Source organism: Pseudorca crassidens, chromosome 14 (assembly GCF_039906515.1).
Source record: "Pseudorca crassidens isolate mPseCra1 chromosome 14, mPseCra1.hap1, whole genome shotgun sequence".
NCBI classification, from domain to species: domain Eukaryota; kingdom Metazoa; phylum Chordata; class Mammalia; order Artiodactyla; family Delphinidae; genus Pseudorca; species Pseudorca crassidens.
Window position 1 is genome coordinate 42,596,030 of NC_090309.1, and position 25,090 is coordinate 42,621,119.

The 25,090-nt window shown below is 34.8% G+C and overlaps 1 protein-coding gene across 3 annotated transcripts in view; it reads left to right on the forward strand.

The window, feature by feature from the left end:
* The window catches only part of FANCL (FA complementation group L), a 78,519-nt gene that overhangs the window by 37,075 nt on the left and 16,354 nt on the right, over positions 1 to 25,090 (forward strand). For all 3 annotated transcript variants that reach the window (XM_067704996.1, XM_067704997.1, XM_067704998.1), the window contains one exon: positions 300 to 368. In XM_067704996.1, coding sequence (XP_067561097.1) covers positions 300 to 368 — 69 coding nt within the window. The remainder of the gene's footprint in view (positions 1 to 299; positions 369 to 25,090) is intronic.

The window sequence follows — 25,090 nt, forward strand, 5'->3', positions numbered from 1 at the left end:
AGTGTGGTTTACCCCTCAAATCACATTAGCAGCTGACCTGACACTGACTTAATTCATTAGTCTTTTTTTCAAAACCGGTTGGTTTGGCACCCCCAAATCACCAAACTTTGTACCTTTTGAGCTTAACTTGACTGTTAATCAGCTCTTAATATCTCTATAGTAATAGAATGGAAATATTGATATATAATACATTTGCATTTATAATAATACTTTTTCTAATATATTCAGTTTTTTGAAAATATTTTATGTGAAATTGTCACACCGAAGCAAAAATGACCTAACTTTATGCTTTTTTATAGTACCCTGCAGAATCACCAGATTGTATTGTGGATTTTCCTGTTTCGTTTTCTGTTTCCTGGACACCACAGGTAAATTCTTAAATTTATTTTAAGTAGCTAAAAAGCACGTTCTGTTTACTTATAAGTGGCCATTATAGATTACAAGTGATTTTTTTCAGTTTTCTTTAAGCATTTATTTATAAACAGGACTTTGAGAGTGTTAAACTTGAAGAAGCTCTATTGACAGAAATTTTACTTTAAATTTAAATCCTAAGGAACTCTTTATAAAAGCAGTGAGCAGTAGGTTAAAAATTGGGTGACATTTTTCAGACATAATATCAGAGAATCTTTTTCAGAGAATGAGTTACGACTGAAAATATAAACCCTGCCATTTCTATTCAGTTTTTATTGTTTTAAAGTGTTTGTCCTTAGTTCATCCTTGAACTTAGACTATATTGTTTTTGTAAGTGCTTTGGAACATTCTTACTTTGAGTAAAGAATATAGGAGATTCTTGTACTCCTGTCAATTTCTCAATACATTGCTGATATTTAACAAGTTAATGTATTTAGGAATGCATTGTAAATTGTACCATTATGTGGCTAAAATATGGTATGATTATCAACACTTCTATCATCACCATTCACGTGTGTGATTTTTAAAGATCTGGCAGAATGGTGGTTAGATTCAAAGAACAGTCTAATGATGACAGGCATAGTCCTTGTCTCACCAAGTAAATTGATACCAAAATGAAGAGAAACTTTCTGTTCTTATGCAAAGCGAAACAAAAATTCCTAGTGACGTTTTACAAATGTTCTCTAAATAGAGACTACCCTTATTTTTGTTAGGAAGTTTTGGTAGGTTCAAGTGAAAATTTATACTTATATTTTAAATTATAATATATAAAGTAATAATTGTCTTGTATATGAAGTTAGTTTTAAAAAAAAAAAGCCTAACAGGATTTAAATGGTCTTGTGAAGGGTCAAATTTTAATCATACCATATATATTTTAAAAATAGTTTTCTTGTTTTCTTCTTTTAAAACAAAAATCTCCCTCCTTCCAATGGAAATCAAGAAAACACAGCAAAATAAAGGGGAGGAAAAACCCTGTGATTTGCTTTTGATATTCTGATATATGTTATAAATGTATAAGAAATACTGTTTGATTGTTTTTTAAAGAATTGGAATTATACATAAATTGCATACTTTTTAAAAAACATGAATATACATTTTCTATTTGGCTCTATAAACTTTATGTATTATGTGAGGTCATGATATAACATTGTACCTAGATCGTATTACTCTTTCCAGATATGCTATCTCTAAATTATAATTTAATATTTATTAAAATCCCAAGATCCAACCTTGGGAATATGTTTTTGATGAGTTTCCTAGTTTTTTAAATTTAGATAATCATAAAAGTTTTCCCCAGACTTTAATCTGTGGAAAAGTTTGCATCTCCACAAAAAGACTGTTTAGCACTTACCTTATCCTGCCATTTAGCAAAACTAGTTTGTGACTTTAACACTAGAAAATCTTAGAGGGCAATTTCTTCTGAATTTTCTATCCCTACTTAACACCAGCTCAGTGCCTTGCACATATAAGTATGGAATAAGTGTTTATAATATTAATTCAAATTCAGATTTAGATTTAATTGGGTCATACGTCAAGTTTTCTATTTTGTATTAGTTTTAAGAATACAGAATTAATTAGTAGTAACTGGAATGTCATAAATTCTTTTTTTAAATTAAAAGAACATACTAAAATTCTTAGTATAGTACAGATAAAAATTTGGACACCATTTTAACCACAACTGAAATTTGACATGTTTAATATTTTGTCACATTTGCTTCAGATATCTCTCTCTCTGTCTCTCAGAAATAAAATATTCTGGGACCTAAAACTTTACCCCTCTTTTGCTTCTCTCCTTTCCTCTTTATTTCCTTCTTTCCCTTTCTAGAGGTAAACCACTTGACTGGAATTGGTGTGTATGCTATCCATGCATACTTTTTTGCTACATTTGTTTATGCCATATTCTATAATATTTTTGCAGTCTGACCTTTCTTATACAACATTGTTTCTGAGATTTACCCATGATCTTATATCATTTTAAATGCTTTATATCATTTCATTATATGAATCCATCAGTTAATTTATTCATTGCCCTACTTATATGGTTGTTCACAATTTCTTTCTTAAACAGTGCTGCAGTGAACATTCTTCTGTGTTTCCTTTTACATATGTGAGACTTTTAGTGTGGTTTATGCCTAGAGGTGAAAATGCTGTATTGTAGGGAATGCATCTCTTTGAGATTACAAAATATTGCCAAGTTATCTTCTAAAATCGGTTGCATAACTTTATACTCCTACCCAGCAATGCATAGTAATTCCTACTTTCCCAAATCCTTTCTAAGTCTTAGTCTGATTTTAGTGTGACCTTAATTCTTATCAAAAACTGATACTCATTATTATTGTGTTTATCTTTGCCTACTTAAATTTTTGTGTTTTATTATAAGCATTTCTTATATATTTTGAATACTAGTTATTTATTGGTTATATGGGATATAAGTATCTTCTCCCTGTGGCATGTTTTTTAACTTTGTATATGATATATTTTTTCAATCAGAAGTTTAACGTTTCAGTGTGGTCACATTTATCACTCTCTTCTTCGTGATTTCTGCTTTTTGTGTATTGAATGAGAATATCTTCCATATCTTGTTCTGAAAAGATATTCTCCTAAAGTCTGTTATAAAAGTTATACTTTTTTTCATATTTAAGTATGAGATAGGAATTGTATTTACACTTGCCTATTTTATATATGCTCAAAGAATTTGGATTTATCTTCATTTGTGGCGGTCTGGGGTGATTTCAGTTTTTCTTTTACATAAACCACTAAAATTCAGAAAACTTTCAAAATATACTATTTGCCTCTTGTTAGAGTCTAGCTGTACATCGTAAGCATTTTGGTGATACTGCCAGCAAGTATGAACTCTTGAGTCTTTTTAGATGTGATAAAAGTGTTGGCAATGTTAGTTTACATTTTGGAAATATGAAGCAACATCAAACTTCTTTGCTGTGTATCTTTTATTATTGACCTATTGGACACAATTCTGCTTGTGGGAGTTCCCATCTTTTTTCTTTTTAAACAATTTTTAAACAGATGTGGTTCTTAAGCGAAATAAATGTTACTATTGTAGTCTAATAGCAAACTTATATTTAAAAGATTGTAAATAGCTTCCAGATAATTGATTTTAAAAAATTCCTTGTCTGCTTTTTGTACATTTCCTCTTTGGATTCAGTGTTTCTGGACTTTAAACTTGGAAGATCTTTATTTTCCTTTCTTTTTGTAAAATAATAGGCATGGCTTTGTGGCATCCATATTAAAAATGGGTAATTTTCCTTATGGTCCCTGTCTTCCTGCTGGGTTGATAATGTTTTGATGTATTTTTCTTTTGCTCTGATGAGAGGTCTGCTGCTGCTGCTCTGACATATTCATTTGGATGAATAATTATAACTTGCACAATGTCAAGCTGAAGATGGTAGGGTTTTGTGCGTCATGACAAGCCTAGTAGCCAGTGCAGGTGTCTCACAGCATGATCAGCAACAGCCAGTGTATTCTGGCTCAGAGGAGGCATTTAGAGTAGTAAGAAATCAGCACCAAGGGCAAGGCTGCTGCTACTACTGCTGCCGTGATATGTGCCAAAGAAACACAAAGTGCTTCTCAAAGACAAGTGACTGCACACCTCTTCTCAGATACTTACTTGTTTACCCAGTCAATTTTGTTTTATAGATTTCAGCATAGAATGTAAGAGCATGTCATGATTTTTATCTTATTCTACTTCCCAAGATCACAAATGCTCTGAAATCTGCTACCCTTTCGACTTCTATATATAGGTCATATTTGTGAATATTGTTGACTGATGAGACCATAGAATGCTCTAATGTAAGAATTTAAGTGCACTGACATTAGTGATTCTATAAAAACAAAACTAATTTTCTCCAGGTCACTGACCAGCCCAAAATGGATGCTAAAATTGCAGTTTTACCTATAAATGTGCCATTAAGTGCAGGCTTGTGAACTGTCTGTGTCACACTGGTTGGAATTTTCAGATTTGGTATGATACGTAAACAGTGGTCTTTATATTTTTTATCATGTAAATCTCATATTCTTGGAGTAATGCCATGAATACAAGAAGAGCAAAACCAATGATAAAGCCTCTGGCTGATAATCTGATGGTGAATGAAGAAATTGTAATTAAAGGAAACAGTCCTATTACATAGCAGGGAGCATGATCCATTAGAGCATCAGACTAGCAGTCGGGTATCCCTAGGTTCTGTTTACAGTTCAGCCATTGACTTAATTGTATAATTTCAAACAAGTCACATGACTGCTCTTTGCCTCAGTTCATATATATATGGAAATAATAAACTTTTTCTCTTTCACGGAGATCTTAAAATAAATTTGGTTTAAAACAAACAGAATCCTAGGGGAAGAAAACTCTCAATATCACACTGTATGGATCCTGAGGAAGTTCTCCTTTTTTGACCTACTGGATTACCTTTCTTTCCATTTTTCTCTCTGCTGTCCTTGTTGGAGAACTCATAGTACTGGATTTTTGTTCATCCTTAAATTGGTTAATTAAATATACTTTTGCCTTCTTGGCCATCTTATTATTGCTATAATGGTATGGATAAAAAGACATCAACGGAATCAAAACAAAGACACTTAGTTCATTATTGAGATTATGTGATATGGTAGATCTGTGTGATATGGTCTGACCTATTGGACTCAGTAACCTATTAACTGCCTTTCTTTTTTTTTAAATAACATAATTTATTTTAAAAGTACTCCTACACTGATTTTAAAAAAGAGAAAATACAAATAAGCAAAATTAAGAAAATATAAAGTCACCCTAATGCCTTCATTTAGCATTGGGATCTCACTGGATAATAGTTCTGAACCTACGCTTATCACTTAGCAAAATATTTTTTGAAACATTGATAATGCTGTGCATTTATTATTCCAGGTAATCCTTAGAATAATGTAGTTTTTAGTTATAATTGGGTTTACATTTATCCATCCAATTAAGAACTGATATGTTCACAGTCTAGGAACTGCTTATCTCTGCATTTATTTAGGTCCCCCAGTTAAGTAGCAGTAGTTTCTTAATCCACATCTTGTACATTTTTGTTGAGTTTATTCCTAAGTATGAAGTTTTTTTTGCTATTGTGAATGTGATCTTTTTTTAAAAATCATATTTTCTAGTTTATTTTTATAATGTGGGCAAGCTATTAATTTTTTTAAGGTTATACTTTAATAAAAGTTGTATGTGAACATAAAGAGTTAGGTTTACAAGGGTTTTTGTTGTTTGTTTTCTTTTTAGACAAAATGGCATGTCCTAGCCTCCTTCTCACCTTTTTCTCCCTCTCCAGGGTCATCTACTTTTAATTGTTAGTTGATCCTTTTGGTGTTGTAATAAAATTTCTATCATTACATGCTCTTGTAATTATACTACTTTTTGTTTGTTGGTTTGGTTTAGGCATTATCTGTTAACTTTCCACTGTAGATAATGGGGAATTTGCTGTTTCTTCTACCTTTCCCCACTCCATACACACATATACTGCCTATCCTTCCCAGATAGTTATCTTGTAATTTTGATTATGTCAATATTCAGTGTTTACATTATTATTTTGAACATATATGTATACTATGCAGAGATAAGCCATGTAGTTAATTATTATTTTTCCTTTGTTGCCCCAGTTTTTGTTACCACCTAGAGTTAACAGTTGTCTTTTTCATTTCCTTAGTTTTCTGTGTACTTAAAACTCATTCAACCCACAGTTTTCCATCAGTTGTCTAAATCTGCTCTTAATCATCTACGCTGGGTTTTCTATTAGCTTTACTTTCTGGTAAATTTCATCAGCTTTTCCTAGTAGCCTTCCTGTTGAGTTTTTTTTTTACTTATACTATCATGTTCATTTCTAAGAGTTTACTTAATTGATAAATCTTCTCTTGTCCCCAGAGATACTAATAATATGTCTTTTTTTCCATCTGAGTAGTTTCTATTTCCTTGAGTTGCTCTTTTTCTAGGCTTATCGTCTTTGGTTACCTGCTCGTGATTAAAAGTCAGCTATTTGAAAGCTCTGAGTGTGAGTGGGTCTTGTCAACTGTGAACTTCATTGTAGAGTCACCTGAGTAGCTCTCATAATGGGGAACCCAAGTGTCAGTATTTTAGGTCTTTTTGATTAATTGGTCAGATTTCTTGGAGAAGACTCTTCCAGCCTTCTGCCTAGAAGTCACTGAGCAAGCAGAAAACGCTCCCTTGAGGCGAGAGTGGAGCAACACTGTTGGGCAGGAAACAGCAGTCTGAATTAGTAACATTTAACTCTATGGCATCCTCTACGGATAGGGCTGAACACCACGCAGCTGTAAAAGAGAAGTGCTTACAGAGTGAACCTCCATTATCACAGGCAGATAGTGAGAGTAGATTTGGAGTTGAGGGGCAAAAAATGATGTCCTAGCTACCCCATGGTATTTTCAGACTTTAAAAATTTGGCCATTCTTAGTTCTATGTAGCAGTAATTTTCAGTTTTATTGTTTCTTGCTGATGTCTACAAGTAGATTTTTTAGATGATTTTTTATCCAGTGGCTTTGTTAAACTCTTTATCTAATAATCAGTAGTTCATTGAATTTTCTATGAACATAATCATATCATTTGTAAATGATAGTTTTATTTCCTCCTTTGCCATCTTTACGCCTTTCTTTCTTTCTTTTTTTTTTTGCCTTACTGTTCTGGCTAGTATATCTAATAAACTGTGAAACGTGAATAGTAAACACAAGCATTCATGTTTTATTCCTGTTCTCAAAGAGAAGTCTTTGTTTTCATCATTAGGTAGATTTTTGCTCTATAGTTCTTGTACTGAAATCCTTAACCAATAATTAATAGAATTTATTTCTGTTTCTGGTTTGCTAAGAGTTTTGTTATAAATGAAAGTCGAATTTTTTCAAGTATATTTTCTCTATGTTAGATAATCAGATGGTTTTTCTCCTTTATTCTGTTCATGTGGTGAATTATATTGTTCGATTTCCTAATGTTAAATAAATCTTGCCCTCTTGAAATAAACCCAGTTAGGTTGTGGAGTATTTTAAATCTATATGTTGATCAATCAGTTGATTGGTCAGTAGATACACACACATACATATGTTCGTATACACATATACAATTTCCAGTATAATATATTTCCACATTCTGTTTCTTTTGCATCTATGCTCATAAGAGCAATTCCTTTGTTTTCCTGCTTCCAAAATTTGGTTTTATTGCCTCTTTAGTTCTCCTTGTTTTTGTGAGATTATGCCTTAAAGGAAAAAACAACAACAATATAGTAAGTTTGGGGGTGGGGTAAAATTAGATCTGTGTGTTCAATCCACCTTCCTTACCAAGTAGCTGTAACCCTCTTTTTGCCTAATGTTAAATGTGTAGTTTATACTTTATTTGAATTCTAATGTATAAACTAGTTGTGAACATAATGTTAAAATCCTTTTCATTGCTTTCACCCATGGGCTGCTAGCTAAAGTGCAGTATTAAAAGTTTTAAATAAGTATGCTAACTATGAATGGGGTTTGACATTTCGAGCTAGAGGCAAGTGATGAAAGAAATAAATCCTCTGACTTATTTTCTTGCCTTCTTGTATAATTTGGAGGGGATTAGTGTGGGAAGTTTGGGGTTCTTTGGACATTCATAGAACTTAGGTAAGATAAGTAAGAGACCTGACTCACGAAGATCTAGTAGGGAAGTTATATCCTATTTTTAGTGCTTCATTAGATGAAATTGTGATTCTGTCATGGTCAAGTCTTTCTTCTTTTTTCAGGTTACCTTGAAAAAGTACATAAACAGAAAATCAAGAAGCAACATTTTTTTCAGTGGGAAATAGTTTAAATGCAACAGGCATTTAATATCTACAGATGGTCCCTGGCCTAATTTGACTTAGGATTTTTCAACTTTACAGTGGTGCAAAAGTGATACACATTCAGTAGAAACCTGATTTTGAATTTTGATCTTTTTCCTGGTTGGTGATAGGCCAAATGATGCTCTGCGATGCAGGACGGCAGCAGCCAGCCACAGCTCCCCGTCAGCCACTCTGTCACAAGGGCAAACAACCGATACACTTAGAACCATTCTGTACCCATACAGTGATTCTGTTTTCACTTTCACAGTATTCAATAAATTACAGGAGATAGTCAACACTTTATTATAAAATAGGCTTGTGTTAGATGATTTTGCCCAACTGTAGGCTAATGTAAGTGTTCTGAGTGTGTTTAAGGTAGGCTCCGCTAAGCTATGATGTTCCATAGGTTTGGTGTATTAAATGCATTTTCAACCATTTAACTGGACATAACCCCATCATAAGTTGAGGAGGATGTGTACTGTATGTATAGCACTGAACTGGCTCCTAAGGAATTTAAGGTGAGTTAACCAGGTTCTAACATCCTAGGGTAGGCTTTCAGGAGTAACTTTTCAGTCTGATAAGGAGATAGGTACTTAAAAAGATAATTTCAGTAAAATGTGTTGAGTGATGTGTGTGGTGAGCCATTTTGATAAGATGGAGAAGAGGTACCTAATTTAACCTGATGTGGTCAAGCAAGTTTTCTGGATAAAGTGTTACTTGAGTTCAGTGAGTCTTGAGAAGTGAGAAATTAGGCTTGGGAGGACACATGATACTTTAGGAGAGAACTGCTGGAGGCAAAGGACAAAGGCATAACATTGTAGGAGATAATACATGCATTACACATCGTTTGGAACTCTGTAGTCAGAGATAAGACTGGAGCTTTTGCTTAGAGTTAGGCAGGGTCTGCTATACCAGTTCTGATGGTCTTGGACTTTATCCCAAAGTGATGGGGTTATAAGGAAGAAAGGTGGCATGGTCACAATTTTTGTTTTATAATAGCATTTCTCAAAGTGTTTTTTTGTTTTGTTTTAGGCTATTAATAGGAAGGTGGAGAAAGGACTCTGATCTAATACACTTATGAAATTCTAGTTTTAAGTAAGTTCTGCTATTTCTTGATTTAGGATTTCTCATCTTTCTTGGTATGCCAAGTTGTATTATAAATCTCTGGCATGACTTTTGTTTTCCTTCCTCTCAGAGCACCTCTGCAGATTAGTTTTCAGCAAAACAAGTTTTTTTTTAATAGGTCATTCTGTGTAGAGGAAGGTTCTAAATGAGAATGGCAAGACTATAGTGAAGAAGACTGAGGGGCAGCTGTGTACTTACCCATGCAGACAGTAATTAGGGTCTGTTCTAGGTTAATGGTTGCAGGGAAGGATGAAAGGGGATTGTTTGGGAAAATTCCACAGATTATATTGATAGAACTTGGTGATGGATTGGGCATGAGATCCCATGGATAACTGCCACTGCTTCTGCTGGGGGTAACTAGATTAGATAGATTGTAGTACTGCCAAGTGAGGTAGAGAATGCAGTAAGAAGAGGTTTAGAGGCAGATTCAGTTTGGGATTTGATGAGCTTGGCATGCCTATGGTATGTCTAAATAAAATGTGTTTAGTGGGCAGTTGGAGATATAGCTTTGAATCTCATACAGTCAGTTACTTGCCAGATAAAGGAAGATCAGTATAATTTCAGTTGATTGCTAAGGTTATCAAAGTTAGAAGATTTGAGATATGTGCTTTGTGAGCACATGAGATACTTTTATGGTATGGTAAAATTCTTCCATGAATTTAAAGACCCAATGAGACTGTTAGTATGGAACAGGTTTTTTTATCAGATGATTTCAGTACCAATTTAAGGTACATTAAGTAATTTACTTGCTGATGTTAATAGATCTGACTTTGTTGCAAACCTTCATGGTAGGCTTCAGAGCTAATTCTGCTGGATCACTTGTAACATAGTAAAAAGAGAACACAGAGTCTTAAAGTCTGGGTTAAATTCTAGCTTTATCCCTACAGTGCATGACCTTGGGTAAATCATTTAACTTCATAAAAAGAGGGAAGGAATATTTAAGTCATAGATTGCATGACTTTGTAAGAGTAAATTGAGTTATTTGGTAGTGCTTTTGAATTGTAAAGTGCTGTATAGGTGTACAAAGTGATTTAGGGAGGTAACACAATTTGCAAATTGGTTAGCTTTTAAAATAGCAAGACTTAATATGGGCAAAGAAATGATATCTCTCAATATACATTTGTATTATATTGTGTAATGGTATATATAAACACACCCACGTTTATATATAACAACACGTAATTGGTATCTCTCTCTTTGTATGTTGAACTACATGTACTCTAAAGACAATGTTTCCATTTATATGCAACAATCGAGAAGTATTCTGGTGTTGAAAAATGAAATAGGGATGATAAATGCAAAATGACCGTCAATCTCACCAGGCTATCTGGTTGTGGTAGATGACTCTGCATACATCGTACCATAAGTAACATAGATGAGAGGTGTTGAGAGAAATATTGTTTGGACTATAGTTTGGAGGAAACCAATAAAATATTCTTATATAGCAAGTGTCCCACGTAAAAGAAAATATATAAATATCAGTCTCCAAATGGCTTCTTAATGTTGTGATTTATATTTTAAATACTTTTGGGTAAAAAAGATTGTCTTAGCTAATATCAGTAAAGCAATTTTTCTTCAACACAAACACAGCTTGTTAACATTCTCTACCTTATGTTTTGTCCCTGTCAGGGACCCTGTCTGGCAAATTGATGTGCATGCACTATGTCTATTTATATATTTTTTTAATCCAAGGGATAGTTTAAAATATGTGAGTATTGGTATACTTGTGTGTGTGTGTGTGTGTGTGTGTTTTAAACCATCCTTTTGGAAAAAATAGATGCCCATTATTGAAAATATAGATCTAGTAGATTAAAGACAAATGATAATTCAGATCTGAAAGACATGTTAATTCAAATATGATCTGCTAGAATCACTGAGTAATACTTTCAGCTATGAAATATACTTACTTTTACCCTCTTTTTGTGCTAAAAAAGTTGAATATTAGAAGCCAAACTAATTTGGCAGATGGATATAATGAAGCAAACCAGAATTTTGGAGTTGGTAGATAGCAGAAGCAATGGGACAGTGTTTTTTTTAAATGATGTCACTGCTGGTAGGTAGTTAGTTCCCTGGCTCTGGCTGTGAAGGTAACATTGGTAGCTAGCAACACACATATTCTGTCATTAGTCTTGACCTTATCTGAAAGCAAAGATTTTTGTGACTATTTATTTCCTTATTTTGTTGTTTTTAGTGTAATTATTTTACTTTATTTTATTTTTTTATTTAGTAATAAAAATTAGATAGAGTCAACTTTTTTGATGAGGGGAGTAGCACCCTCTTTTGGTATGACTTACCTGGAACAAAAAGCTAGAAGATGAGTTTGTTTTTTACTGATTGGCTTGATTTTTTTTAATTATGTAAAACTTTATTTTAATACAAAAGAAAGGCAGTTTATTTTGTATTAAACGATTAACATAGCATATTAGAAATGTACTTGAACCAAATACTAAGGGTCTTAAGTAGCAATGTGCAAGACATGGTTTTTCTCAGAGTTAACATCTGAGAGATAAAGAAGAATGGATAAACAACCACAGGAGTTTATCAGTCGGGTCAAATTGCCACAATATCTAAGCCCTCTCCTGGCATTCTTAGCATCTTACTTTATTATTTTTTTAAATTGTGGTAAGATACACAAAATTTACTATCTTAATCATTTTTAAAGGTGCAGTTCAGTGGTATTAATACATTCATAATGTTGTTGCTACCATTACCACCATCCATCTCCAGAACTCTTTTCAAATCTTGTAAAACTGAAATACTATACCCATTAAACAATAATTCCCTATTCTCCTCTTCCACCAGCCTCTAGTAACCACCATTCTACTTTCCAACTCTCTGGTTTTGACTATTCTAAGTACCTCACATAAGTGGAATCATACAGTATTTGTGTTTTTTTTTGCGGTACGTGAGCCTCTCACTGCTGCGGCCTCTCCCGCTGCGGAGCACAGGCTCCGGACGCGCAGGCCCCGGACGCGCAGGCTCAGCGGCCATGGCTCACAGGCAGCCACTCCACGGCATGTAGGATCTTCCCGGACCGGGGCACGAACCCGTGTCCCCTGCATCGGCAGGCGGACCCTCAACCACTGCGCCACCAGGGAAGCCCAGTATTTGTCTTTTTTGACTGGCTTACTTCACTTAGCATAATACCCTCAAGGTTCATACAAGTTGTAGCCTATGTCAGAGTTTTCTTCCTTTTTGAGACTGAAAAGAAGCCATTGCATGTATATACCACATTTTGTTTATCTGTTCCTCCATTGATGGACTTGAATTGCTTCCACATTTTAGCTCTTGGGAGTAGTGCTGCAGTGAACATTGATGTGCATTATGGCTCTTTGAGTCCCCACTTTCAGTTGCTGGATCATATGGTGATTCTGTTTTTAATTTTTTGAGAAACTGCCATACTGTTTTCCAGAGCTGCTGTACCATTTTACATTCCCACCAACAGTGCACAACAGTTCCAGTTTCTCCACATCCTCCAAAAAACTTACTTTCTGTTAATGGGTGTGAATGAAGTAGTATTTATTATAGTTTTGACTTGCATTTCCTTAAGTGATACTGAATATCTTTTCATGTACTTATTGACCGTTTGTATATCTTCTTTGGATAAATGTTTTATTCTGTTCCTTTGCCCATTTTTAAATTAGGTTATTTTTGTTGTTGAGTTTTAAGAGTTCTCTACATATTCTAGGTATTAATTCCTTATCAGATATATGATTTGCAAATATTTTCTCTCATTCCTTGTGTTGCTTTTTTACTCTGTTGCTATTGTCTTCTGATGCACACATTTTTTTAAAAATAAATTTATTTATTTTTGGCTGCTTTGGGCCTTTATTGCTGTGTGCAGGCTTTCTCTAGTTGCAGCGAGCAGGGGCTACTCTTCGTTGCGGTGCAGGGGTTTCTCATTGCGGTGGCTTCTCTTTGTTGCGGAACATGGGCTCTAGGTGCGCGGGCTTCAGTAGTTGTGGCTCACAGGCTGTAGAGTGCAGGCTCAGTAGCTGTGGTGCACGGGCTTAGCTGCTCCGCGGCATGTGGGATCTTCCCAGACGAGGGATTGAACCTGTGTCCCCTGCATTGGCAGGCTGATTCTTAACCACTCTGCCAGCAGGGAAGTCCCCTGATGCACAAAATTTTTTAATTTTCATGAAGTCCAACTTATTTTTTCTATTGTTGCCAGTGCCTTCGGTGCTTTATTGAAGAAGTCATTGCCCAATCCAATGTCACGAAGCTTTTTTGCCCTGTGTTTTTTTCTGAGAGTGTTATACTTACAGCTCTTACATCTAGGTCTTTGATCCATTTTAAGTTACTTTTTATATACAGTGTTAGATAAGGAGCCAGCTTAATTACTTTGTATATTGATAGCCAGTTTTCCTAGCACCATTTGTTGAAAAGATTGTTCTTTTCTCATTGAATAGTCTTGGTAACCTTGTCAAAAATCATTTGATCATGTATATGAGGGTTTATTTCTAGGCTCTCTATTCTGTTCCATTTGTCTATATATAGACGGTCATATGCTAGTACCACACTGTTTTGATTACTGTAGCTTTGTAGTAAGTTTTGAAATCAGAAAATGTGATTTCCACTTTTTTCCTCCAGCTTTGTTGTTCTTTTTCAAGATTGTATGGCTATACAGGGTCTCTTAAGATTCTATATGAATTTTAAGATAGGATTTTCTATTTCTGCCCAAAAACATATCATTGGGATGTTGAAAAGGATTGCATTGTCTTTCAGTACATGAATCTGGCTTGAGATTCCTTTTTTTGATGTCTTCTTTAATTTTTTTCAGGAATGTTTTTTTGTTTTCATTTTATAAGTCCTTAACCTTCTTGGTTAATTCCTAAGTATTTTATTCTTTTTTGATGTTATTGTAAATGAAATTGTTTTCTTAATTTCCTTTTTGGATTGTTCATTGTTGCTGTTCAGAACGCAACTAATTTTTGTGTATTGACTTTGCTGGTGGTCAAAGTGGCCACTTTACTGAATTAATTTCTTAGTTCTAACAATTTTGAGGGGGGGAATATAGGTTTTTTACCTGTAACATTATATCATCTGCAAGCAGGGATAATTTTACTTCTTCCTTTCTAGTTTGGATGCTTTTAATTTCTTTTTCTTGCGTAATTGATCTGGCTAGAACTTCCAATATTGTGTTGAATAGAAGTGATGAAAGTCGGTATCCTTGCCTTGTTCCTGATCTTAAAGGAAAAGCTTTCAGTCTTTCAACATTGAGTGTGATGTTTGCTGCAGTTTTTCATAATATGGCTTTTATTATGTTGCAATAACTTTCTTTGATCCTAGTTTGTTGAGTGTTTTTATCATGAGAGGGTGTGAAATATTGTCAAATGCTTTTTGTGTGTCAGTTGAGATGATCATATGGATTTCTTCATTCTGTTAGTATAGTGTATTACATTTTATTGATTTGCATATGTTGAGCCATCCTTGCATTCCAGGAATAAATCCCGCCTGATCTCAGTGTGTAATCTTTTTTTTGTGTGTGTGTGGTACGCGGGCCTCTCACTGTTGTGGCCTCTCCCGTTGCGGAGCACAGGCTCCAGACGCGCAGGCTCAGCGGCCGTGGCTCACAGGCCCAGCCGCTCTGCGGCATGTGGGATCTTCCCGGACTGGGGCACGAACCCGTGTCCCCTGCATCGGCAGGTGGACTCTTAACCACTGCGCCACCAGGGAAGCCCTGTAATCTTTTTAATATGCTGCTAAATTTGGTTTGCTAGTATTTTGTTGAGGATTTTTTAATCAGTATTCATAAGGGATCATGGTTTTTAAGTTTTCTTGGGGTTTTAGTATCAGGGTAAAGATGGCCTCATGAAATGAATTAGGAAGTATTTTCCCCTCTTCAATTTTTTGGAAAAGTTTGAGAAGGATTGGTGTTAGTTCTTCTTTAAAATGTTTGGTATAATTCACCAGTGACACTTCCAGGACTTTTTCTGTCGAGATCTTTTGATTAGTGATTCAGTCTCCTTACTCCTTATTATTCTGTTCAGATTTTCTATTTATTTGTGGTTTACTCTTGGAAGGTTTTGTGTCTCTAGGAATTTGTTCATTTCATCTAGGTTATCCAATTTGTTGCCATACATACAGTTTTTCATAGTTCTCTCTTACATTTCTTCTTGTTTTTGTAAATGGTAATAATGTCCCCACTTTTATAACCAATTTTGGTAGTTTGAATTTTCTTTTTTTTCTTAGTCCCATTTATTTAAAATTTGTCAACTTGTTGAACTTTTCAAAGAATCAACCTTTGGTTTCATTGATTTTCTCTATTGTCTTTCTATTCTCTACCTTATCTCTTCTCTAATCTTTATTTCCTTCTGCTGGCTTTGGGTTTAGTTTGGTCCTGTAGTTGTAAAGTTAAGTGGTTGATGGTGAGATTTTTCTTGTTTTTTAATGTCTGCATTTATAGCTATAAATAGCCTCTTTAGTACTTTTGCTGCATTCTCTAAGTTTTTGTATGCTGTGTTTTCTTTTTTGTCTCTAAGTATTTTCTAATTACACTGTGATTTCTTGTTTGATCCATTGATTGTTTAAGAGTATGTTGTTCAATTTCCACAAATTTGTGGATTTTCCAGTTTTCTTTCTTTTATTGATTTCTAACTACATCCTGTTGTGGTGGGAAAAGATACTTTATATGATATCTATCTTTTAAAATTTATTTTGTATGTATTTTGTAGCCTAAAACATGATGTGTCCTGGAAAATATTCCATGTGCATTTGGGAAATATGTGTACTCTTTTGTTACTGTGTAGAGTGTTCAATATACGTCTGTTAGATCTTGTTGGTTTGTTGTGTTGTTCAAGTCCTCTGTTTCCTTATTTTCTGTCTGTTATTGGGAGTGGGGTATTGATGTCTCCCAAATATTATTATACAACTATTTCTCTTCAGTACTATTAATTTTTGTTTCATGTTTTGATAGTCTGTTATTAGCTGCATAAATGCTTATAATTGTTATATCTTCTTGCTGTATTGAACCTTTTATTAATATATTATGTCCTTCTTTGTCTCTTGTAACCTATTTTGATTTAAAGTCTATTTTGTCTGATACTGGTATAGCTACTCCTGCTCTCTTTTGGTGATTATTTGAATGGAATATCTTTTTCCATTCTTTCACTTTAAGCCTGTTTGTGTCTGTGGATCTAAAGTGATATTCTTGTAGACAGCATATAGTTGGATCATGTGTTTTTATCCATCCTGCCAATCTCTGTCTTTTGATTAGAGAGTTTAGCCTATTTACATTTATAGTTATTACTGATAAGGAAGGACTTAATCTGTCATTTTGCTACTTTTTCTATATGCCTTATAGTTATTTTGTCCCTTATTTTCTGCATTACTGCTTTATTTAGAGTTCAGTTGATTTTTTTTGGAGTTAAATGTTTAAATTCCTTTGTTATTTATTTTTGTATATATTCTATAGCCGTTTTCTCTGTGGTTGCCATCAGAATTACATTTAACATCCTGAAGTTATAACCTTCTAATTTATACCAGCTTAACTTCAATAACATACAAACTCTGGTCCTTTACAGCTCTGTACCTACCCTTCTCAGTTGTTGTTGTCACAAAGTTATATATTTACACAGTGTATGCACCAAACCGAAAACTAATAATTCTTTTAAATGCCTTTGTCTCTTAAGTTATGTAGAAAACAAAATGTGAAGTTACAAACCAAAGTTACTGTAACACTGGCATTGAGTTGAATAATTCTTAGTTTTAAAAAATACCTTAGTCTCTTAAATCATGTCGAAAACAAGGAGTGGAGTTAAAAACCATTTTTATAATAGTGCTAGCTTTTATAATTGCTCCATGTATTTACCTTTACTGAGATCTTTATTTCTTCATAGGGCTTCATGCTACTGTCTAGTGTCCTTTTATTTCAACCTACAGGACTTCCTATAACATTTTTTGCAGGGCAGGTCTAATGGTAGCAGACTTCTTTTGTTTGTCTGGGAATGTCTTCATTTCTCCTACACTGATGAAGGATAATTTTGCCAGCTATAGGATTTTTGGTTGACATTTTTTTTTCCCTTTAGCAGTTTGAATATATCAGCCCACAGTTTTCTGGTCATCAAAGTTTCTGATGAGAAATCTGCTAATAGTTTTTGAGGTTCCCTTTGTGTGTGATGAGTCACTTCTCAACTTCTTTCAAGATTCTCTTTTTGTCTTTGTCTTTTGAAAGCTTGATTGTAATGTGCCTTGGTGTGGATCTCTTTGAGTTCATCTTAGAGTTCATTGAGCTTCTTGGATGTGTATATTTATGTATTTCAGCGAATTTGGGAATTTGTCAACCATTATAGAAATATGCTCTCTGCCATTTTCGTTCTTCTTTTGGGACCCCACAATCCATATATTGGTCAACTTGATGGTATCATACAGTTCCCTTAGACTCATGCACTTTTCTTCAATCTTTTTTCTTCCTGCTTCTCAGCCATAATAACTTACGTCCTATCTTCATGTTCACAGATTTTTTTGCCTGTTCAAATTCACCTTTGGATTCTCTTAGTGAAGTTTTCGTTTTAGTTATTGTAATTTTTGGCTCCAGAATTTCTTTTTATGTTCTTTTTTGAAAGTCTTCTCTCTCTTTGTTGTTATTTCCATTTTGTTCATACATTGGTTTCTTGACTTGCTCTACATCTTACTTTAAAGCTTACGTATCAGTTGTTTCAAATTCTCTGTCTAGTAGAGATACTCTCAGGTCTGTGTTTGGAACCTGTTAATTTTTTTCCTTTGAATCAGGGCTACACTTTGTTTTGTTTTTAGTGCCCTGTGATTTTGTTGTTGTTGAAAACTGGAAATTTTAGTCATATAATGTGGTAACTTTAGAAGTTGGATCCTCCCCTCTCTCCAGAGGAAAGATCAAAATTTCCCTGTTTTTTTTGGTCTATGTTTTTGTGTTCTTGATTGTTGCAGGCTGTCTCTGCATCAAGGATCAGCCTGAGGTGTACTCTTAGGGTCTTTTCTGGTCTTTGTTGAGCCTTTCCCTGGGCATGCAGAGTGACTTCCAAAATTTTCCTATAAAGGCAGTTGCCTTTTTTTCCTCAGTTTTATTGAGATACAGCTGGCATACTGCACTGTATATCTGTGAGATATACTGCACTGCACTGTGAGCTCTGCAGCATATTGATTTGACTTATATGCATCATGAAATGAATACCACAATAAGTTTAGTGACTATCCATCTCATATAGATACAAATTAAAAGAAAAAGCAAAAGATATTTTTTCTCATGGTGAGAACTCTTAGGATTTACTCTTAACAACTTCATATATAACATACAACAGTGTTAATTATATCAATCATGTACATTACATCCCTAGCACTCATTTTTCTTGTAACTGGAAGTTTGTACCTTTTGACCACCTTCACCCAATTCCTCCTCCCCCCACCCCTCCCCTCTAGTAACCACAAATATGATCTCTCTTTCTATGAGCTTGTTTGAAGTATAATTGACCTGCAACACTTTGTTAGTTTCTAGTGCACAGTATAGTGATTCGATATTTCTATACATTTCAAAATCACCACCATTATGTCTAGTTTACGATCTGTCAACATATAAAGATATAACAATATTATTGACTATATTCCCCACGCTGTACATTTCACCCCCATGACTCATTTATTTTGTAATTGGAAGTTTGTACCTCATTTCACTCATCCCAGTTGCTTTCTCACTCATTGAGTTGCTTTTGAATGTTCTAGTCTTTAAAGTCTGACACTCAAAAGGGGAAAAAGAGAAAAATGAAGGGGGGGGGAGGGTCAGTGGCTCCTTAAGTACGCTGCAGGTCACTTCTGCAAGAGAGGGAAGGACTTGAAACAGTGGGAGGAAGTACAGCAGCAATATCCAACTGCCTGTTTGTGTATTCCTCTGAGATTAGAAGCAGCAATCAGTCATCAGAGCATAGATACCTGGTATTTGGAAGACAGCTCCTTTTCTCCCACCCTGGCTCCTATAAGCTGTGTGCAGGGTGCTCCCGAAGTGTGTGCAGGGCTGCCTGTCAGGGAGCTGTGGGGCAGGGTGATGGGTAGCTAAGAGCTGAAATTAACCAAAGTTGCAAGCCTTCTGTAGACTCAAGAGTTCCAAAATAGTTTCTGTCAGTGCATTTATTGTCTAGGTGGGGAGACAGATTCCTGGTGCTTCCTACTCAGTCATCTACCCAGAATCCTCACCTAATTGGCCTGACATTTTTTCTTTTCTTTTTTTAATGACCTATAATATAGGATAGCTTAGGACCATGTTGGAAGTGCCTACTCATTTTCAACATACACTGGACAGACATTTATTTACTTCTCCCTCCCTCCCTCTCTTCCTTATCTTTTTTATTAAGAGAGTTGCTGCAGTCATTCTGTAATGGCTACACATGGAGTGAATGTGTTTCATTTAACTTTGTGGGCATATATACTTTCCACATGACTTAAGAATAGTAGCAAATCTTTTAAATCATCAGTGGTCAGTTATAGTAAAAATAAACTGTAAGAAGAGGTGATGCATTCTTTATGGATTGTGTGACAGAGAATAGCATTTGGTTTAATAGATTTAGTTACACCTACAGAAAGAGTTGAGAAAATTAATGAAGCTTGCAAATAAGATCAAATGAACTGAACATTTAAGAGATTTATCTCTTTAAAGATATCTGATTGGGAATATTGCAATTAATGTTAAAATTAAATTTCTTTAGAAGTTTAATCTCTTGATATTTGAATCAAGCCTTTTGAATCCCTCAGAGAAAAAGACAAAAATGATTATTAGAGGATTTATGTGCGCATATTATAGGAAAGTATAAAAAATCAGAATGGAAAGCAACTGTTGCAAGTACCAGAAAATTATGCTATTAATTTAAGTGTCATCAGAGCACAAAAGATCACATTCTGGGACTGTGAGAAAATTATTAAAATACTGGAAATAATAGTACTTAAGATGAAGATATTATACTCTAAGATCTGGTTAAGTGACTGACGTTATTATATCACTTCAGGTATTATAAAAGTAACAAAATGCTTTTAAAGATAATAAGCGTTACATTTTGAGATTGGCGGTGTTCACGCTTTTCTGCTTAAGTGCTTTCCTAGTTTAACATAATCTAATAACAGTTATGGGGTAATAGCTAGCATCTTTGTTCCCATGTATATCCTTTCTCCTTCCTTGCCCAATATATACATATAAAACTGATAAGCTTTTATTATCTAAGTGGTGGGTTTATGAACAGTTACTCTTCTGTCTTTGTCTTTGCTGTTAGAAATATAGCTGTTTTGTAAATTTTTTAGGTCCTAAAAGTTGAGAAATCTACTGCAGATCTACTGCAAAGAAGGTACTAATGTATAGATTAATTACTGTCCAGAAATCAGAATGAGTGTTTTGTTTGTTTGTTTGTTTTTTGTTTTGTTTTTTGTTTTGTTTTTTTTGTTTTGCGATACGTGAGCCTCTGACTGTTGTGGCCTCTCCCGTTGCGGAGCACAGGCTCCGGACGTGCAGGCTCAGCGGCCATGGCTCACGGGCCCAGCCGCTCCGCGGCATGTGGGACCTTCCCAGACTGGGGCACGAACCCACGTCCCCTGCATCGGCAGGCGGACTCTCAACCACTGCGCCACCAGGGAAGCCCCAGAATGAGTGTTTTTTTAGACAGCTTTTTTGAGGTATAATTGATATACCATAAACTAAACATATTTAAAGCGTATGATCTGGTGAGCATTGACAAATGTTTACACCCGTGAAATCAACCCCACAATCAAGATAATAAACATTTCCACAACAACCAAGTTTCCCGCTTCGCCTTTTTAATCTCTCCCTTCTGTTCCTCGTGTCCTTCCTCCTGATCCCCAGGCAACTGCTGCTCTCCTTTCTAGAGTTTTATATAGTTCTATATACTTTTCTATGTCAGGTTTCTTTCCTCAGCAAAATTAGAGACTTATCAGTGTTGTAGCATGTAATAATATTTCATTGTTTTTAGGCTGAGTAGTACTCCTTTGTATGAATGTAACCATATATTGTTCATTTACCTGTTGATGGACAGATGGGGTGTTTCCAGGATGTGGCTGTTACAGATAAAGCTACTGTGAACATTATGTGAATGTCATTATATGAAGATATGCTTTCATTTCTCTTTGGCAAATACCTAGGGTTAGAATGGCTAGATCATCTAAGTGGTGTGTATTTAACTTTTTAAGAAACTGCTGAACGGTTTTTTTTAAGCGGTTGTGCTATTTTACATTCCTAACAAGAGTGCTTGAGGCTTCTGGTTTCTCTGCATCCTTACTGACATTTGGTATGTCCAGTCATTTTCATTTTAGCCATTCTAATAGGTGTGTAGTGGTAGCTCATTTTGATTTTAATTTGCGTTTCCTTAATGACAAGTGATGTTGAACGTATTAAATGCTTGTCATCATATATCTTCTTTGGTGAAGCATCTACAAATCTTTTGTGTAAAGACCTGAATTAATGGAGAGATAAACTATATTCATGAGTTAGAAGACTCAGTATTGTTAACTTGTTAGTTCTCTCCAAATTGATCTATAGATTCAATGCAATCTCAATCAAAATCCCAGTAGATTTTTTAATTGACAAAATGATTCTAAAATTCATATGGAAATGCAGAGAACTTAGAGTAGTCCAAAAAACTGAAAAAGAACAAAATTGGAGGACTAATACCACCTGATTTCAAGACTTATAAATTTACCTTTAAGACAAACCTATCTATCAAGGCACTGTAGTATTAATATAAAGTATGAAAAAAAGATCACTGGAATAGAGAATTTAGAAGTATACCCATATAACTGTGTATGCATACAGCTGTTCCCAGTGAAGGTGCAAAGATAATTCAGTGGAAGAAAGACAGTCTTTTCAATAAATGGGACAAATAATTTGCTATATATATACATATATACAAAACAGATGAACTTCAATCCATATGTAAAAATTAACTCAAAATGAATCATAAACTTAATGTAAAACCTAAAACAATGAAACTTCTGGAAAAAACAAGGAAAAGCTTTGTGACTTTGGGATAGGCAAAGATTTCTTAACACAATACAGAAAACAAGATCCTTATAAAAACGGGTTGAGAAATTGGACTTAATCAAAATTAAAACTTGTTGCTCTTGAAAAATACTGTTAAAAGAGTGAAAAGACAAGGTATAGACTAGGAGAAAATATTTGCAAATTATGTATCTGATAATGGACTTGTGCTTAGAATATATATAAAGAGCTCTGAAAGCTCAATAATAAGACAACACCACAAAATAGGCAGAATATTTTATATAGATATATATTTTGGGTATTTCAAATATATCCCTTTTATTACTATTAAAGCTTTATATAAATTAATTTCATGAGGAAAGTTTTTTCAAAATAGGTTTATTTAACTCTTGGAGAATTGACCATATGTTACTCCCCTGTTTGGCAAATGGCTTAGGAATCAGATAATTCTTGCTCCTTACTTCACTTCCTTCGCATCCACTTTTTACTCAGCCATATTGCTTCAGTTTGTTTCATGATTGTGTATCTTGACAAAACACCTCACCTAAGCTCTACCACTTCTCTCTTTCTTTGCCCCACAGCTCTTCTAATGCTAGGACCAGTGATGTTTATGGGAGCCATTAGGGATACATATGTATGCAGATCTGGAAATGTGAGAGAATTCATAACCCTCCTAGGGCAACTCGACCAGTCAGGAATAGAAGACAGTGAATAAATGCTCCTGAATTCTGTTTCTTGGGTGGCAATTCTGAGGAGCTTTCTCTAGAACTTCTCACGGAGCTGCCATTGACCACAGTAACCATCTTGAAAGTACACCCTTATTTTAGCTTTCTCTCCTCGCTTATACTGTTTCCAGTCCCTACTCCCTCTCAGTCCCTGAGATTACTTCCAATAACCTATCTGTACACAAGCCCTGGCCTCAGGCTTTGCTTTTTGGGGGAGATCCCAAGCTCAAATTATCATTGCATATATCACTTAACGTTATAGCTACAAATAAAGATGACGTAGGACAAGGGTCCAAATATACCAGTTATACTTACGGCACAGAAATTTACCTTCTTTAAAAAAATCCTGATGGTTGCCTTTTGCTTGTTTGATTTGTTTTTCAAGACTGAACAAAACTTTTGCAGCTATACGTGACCTTCTAAGCAATATAACTTGACGGGCCTTTTTAAAACTCTATTTATAATTCAAAGAGTGTACTAGTCTTCTCTCAAATGATGTCCTTACCCCTACAGAACTTTCTTTACAGTTGCTATCAGCTTCCTTTGGCTTGTCACCACCATTTGAAAAATTTCATGCAACTTCTATATAATGGCCACAGCCACTAACTTCTTAGCTTGTACTTGTTACCCAGTTTCTTTGTCGAATATAAAAAAAATTATTAACATTTCAGTAATCGGGACTAGCATGTTTCGAAAAGAGTTTAGACTTAAGCATATAAGCAATTCGTCAGTGGATGGTGACAGTGGAAACCAGAGCACCGATTTCTTTCACGAACTATATATCCTCTAGCCATGGAGTTAATAAGAACATTTTCATCTCCTTCTCTGTTTATTGGCTGTGTGTCATGAGAAAATGTGATACCCTTCAAGATTTCTGTAGAATACTGATATAACCTAGTTTTCTGATGGTTTATTTATTTATTAAACATAAACAAGAATAACCAGCTTGACCTTCCTCTGGTCAAATATTGGGGTACTTGATTCATCACACTTGCCAGCAATAAAAATTGGCAAGCATTTCCAAAATAGACTGTGTTTCAGTAATATAAAACTAGTCGGGAGATAGAATATGCCTTGTAATATTTTTGGAAAGGTCATGATTTGGTGACATTTGACCAGATGAACTTTCTAATGGTTCAATGATCTAAAGGTTTAAATGCCAAATCTATCATACCAAACAGACTGTTCAGCATTGGGATTATTCAGAAATTTTCAGTGCATCAACACAGGGATCTCACATACAGATCTTCTCACCGAGAAGCCTATATACAGAACAGTCCAGGTATCCTGATTTCAGTGCAGAGAATTTCATTAAATGCCTTAGGTGAACCTAATATTAAATTGATCTCTTATTAATATCTTTATGCCTGCTCTTTTCAAATCATGTCGAGATGTCTGGTTTTTTTCCCCTCAAGATTAATACATTCTTTTTAATCTTCTGACCTTTGCTTTTCACACGGGAAGATTGGACTCCATATCAGGAATATCTTCCCTGTTAAACCTAGCTCTTGTGCTCCCAGTGCATGGAATGTTACAGATACAGTTTTCCAATGTCTGGTGGTTAGTCTGTGCCTTTTTTTTAAGTGATTGCCTTACCCCACATAAAAATAGACGGAAAGATACATAGATAAAATAATGAATGTTGTGGTTGTTATGCCTTCAACATGGTATGCTGCAAATCTTTGGAGTAGGTAGAGTGGAATATAGAATATACTCTTTTCTCCTTGTTTTATGTTTTCTAACTTTCTCAGTGTTTCTCCTTTTTAAAAAAATTTTTTTGGCGCTTTAAGGACAAGAGGTGGTTTAGCATCACATCCTCTCCCTTCTGACAGCAAGGCTTAGGTGAGAGGCTCCTACATTGTTATCTTGGTTACTGGGATACTTTTCTTCTCTGTAGGATAGTTTATTGCTTTTGGGACACTAAGCCTTTTCTGTGTTTGTTTTTTGTTTAATTTATTTTATTTAATTATTTTTAGCTGCATTGGGTCTTTGTTGCTGCGTGCGGGCTTTCTCTAGTTGCGGCAAGTGGGAGCTACTCTCTGTTGCGGTGC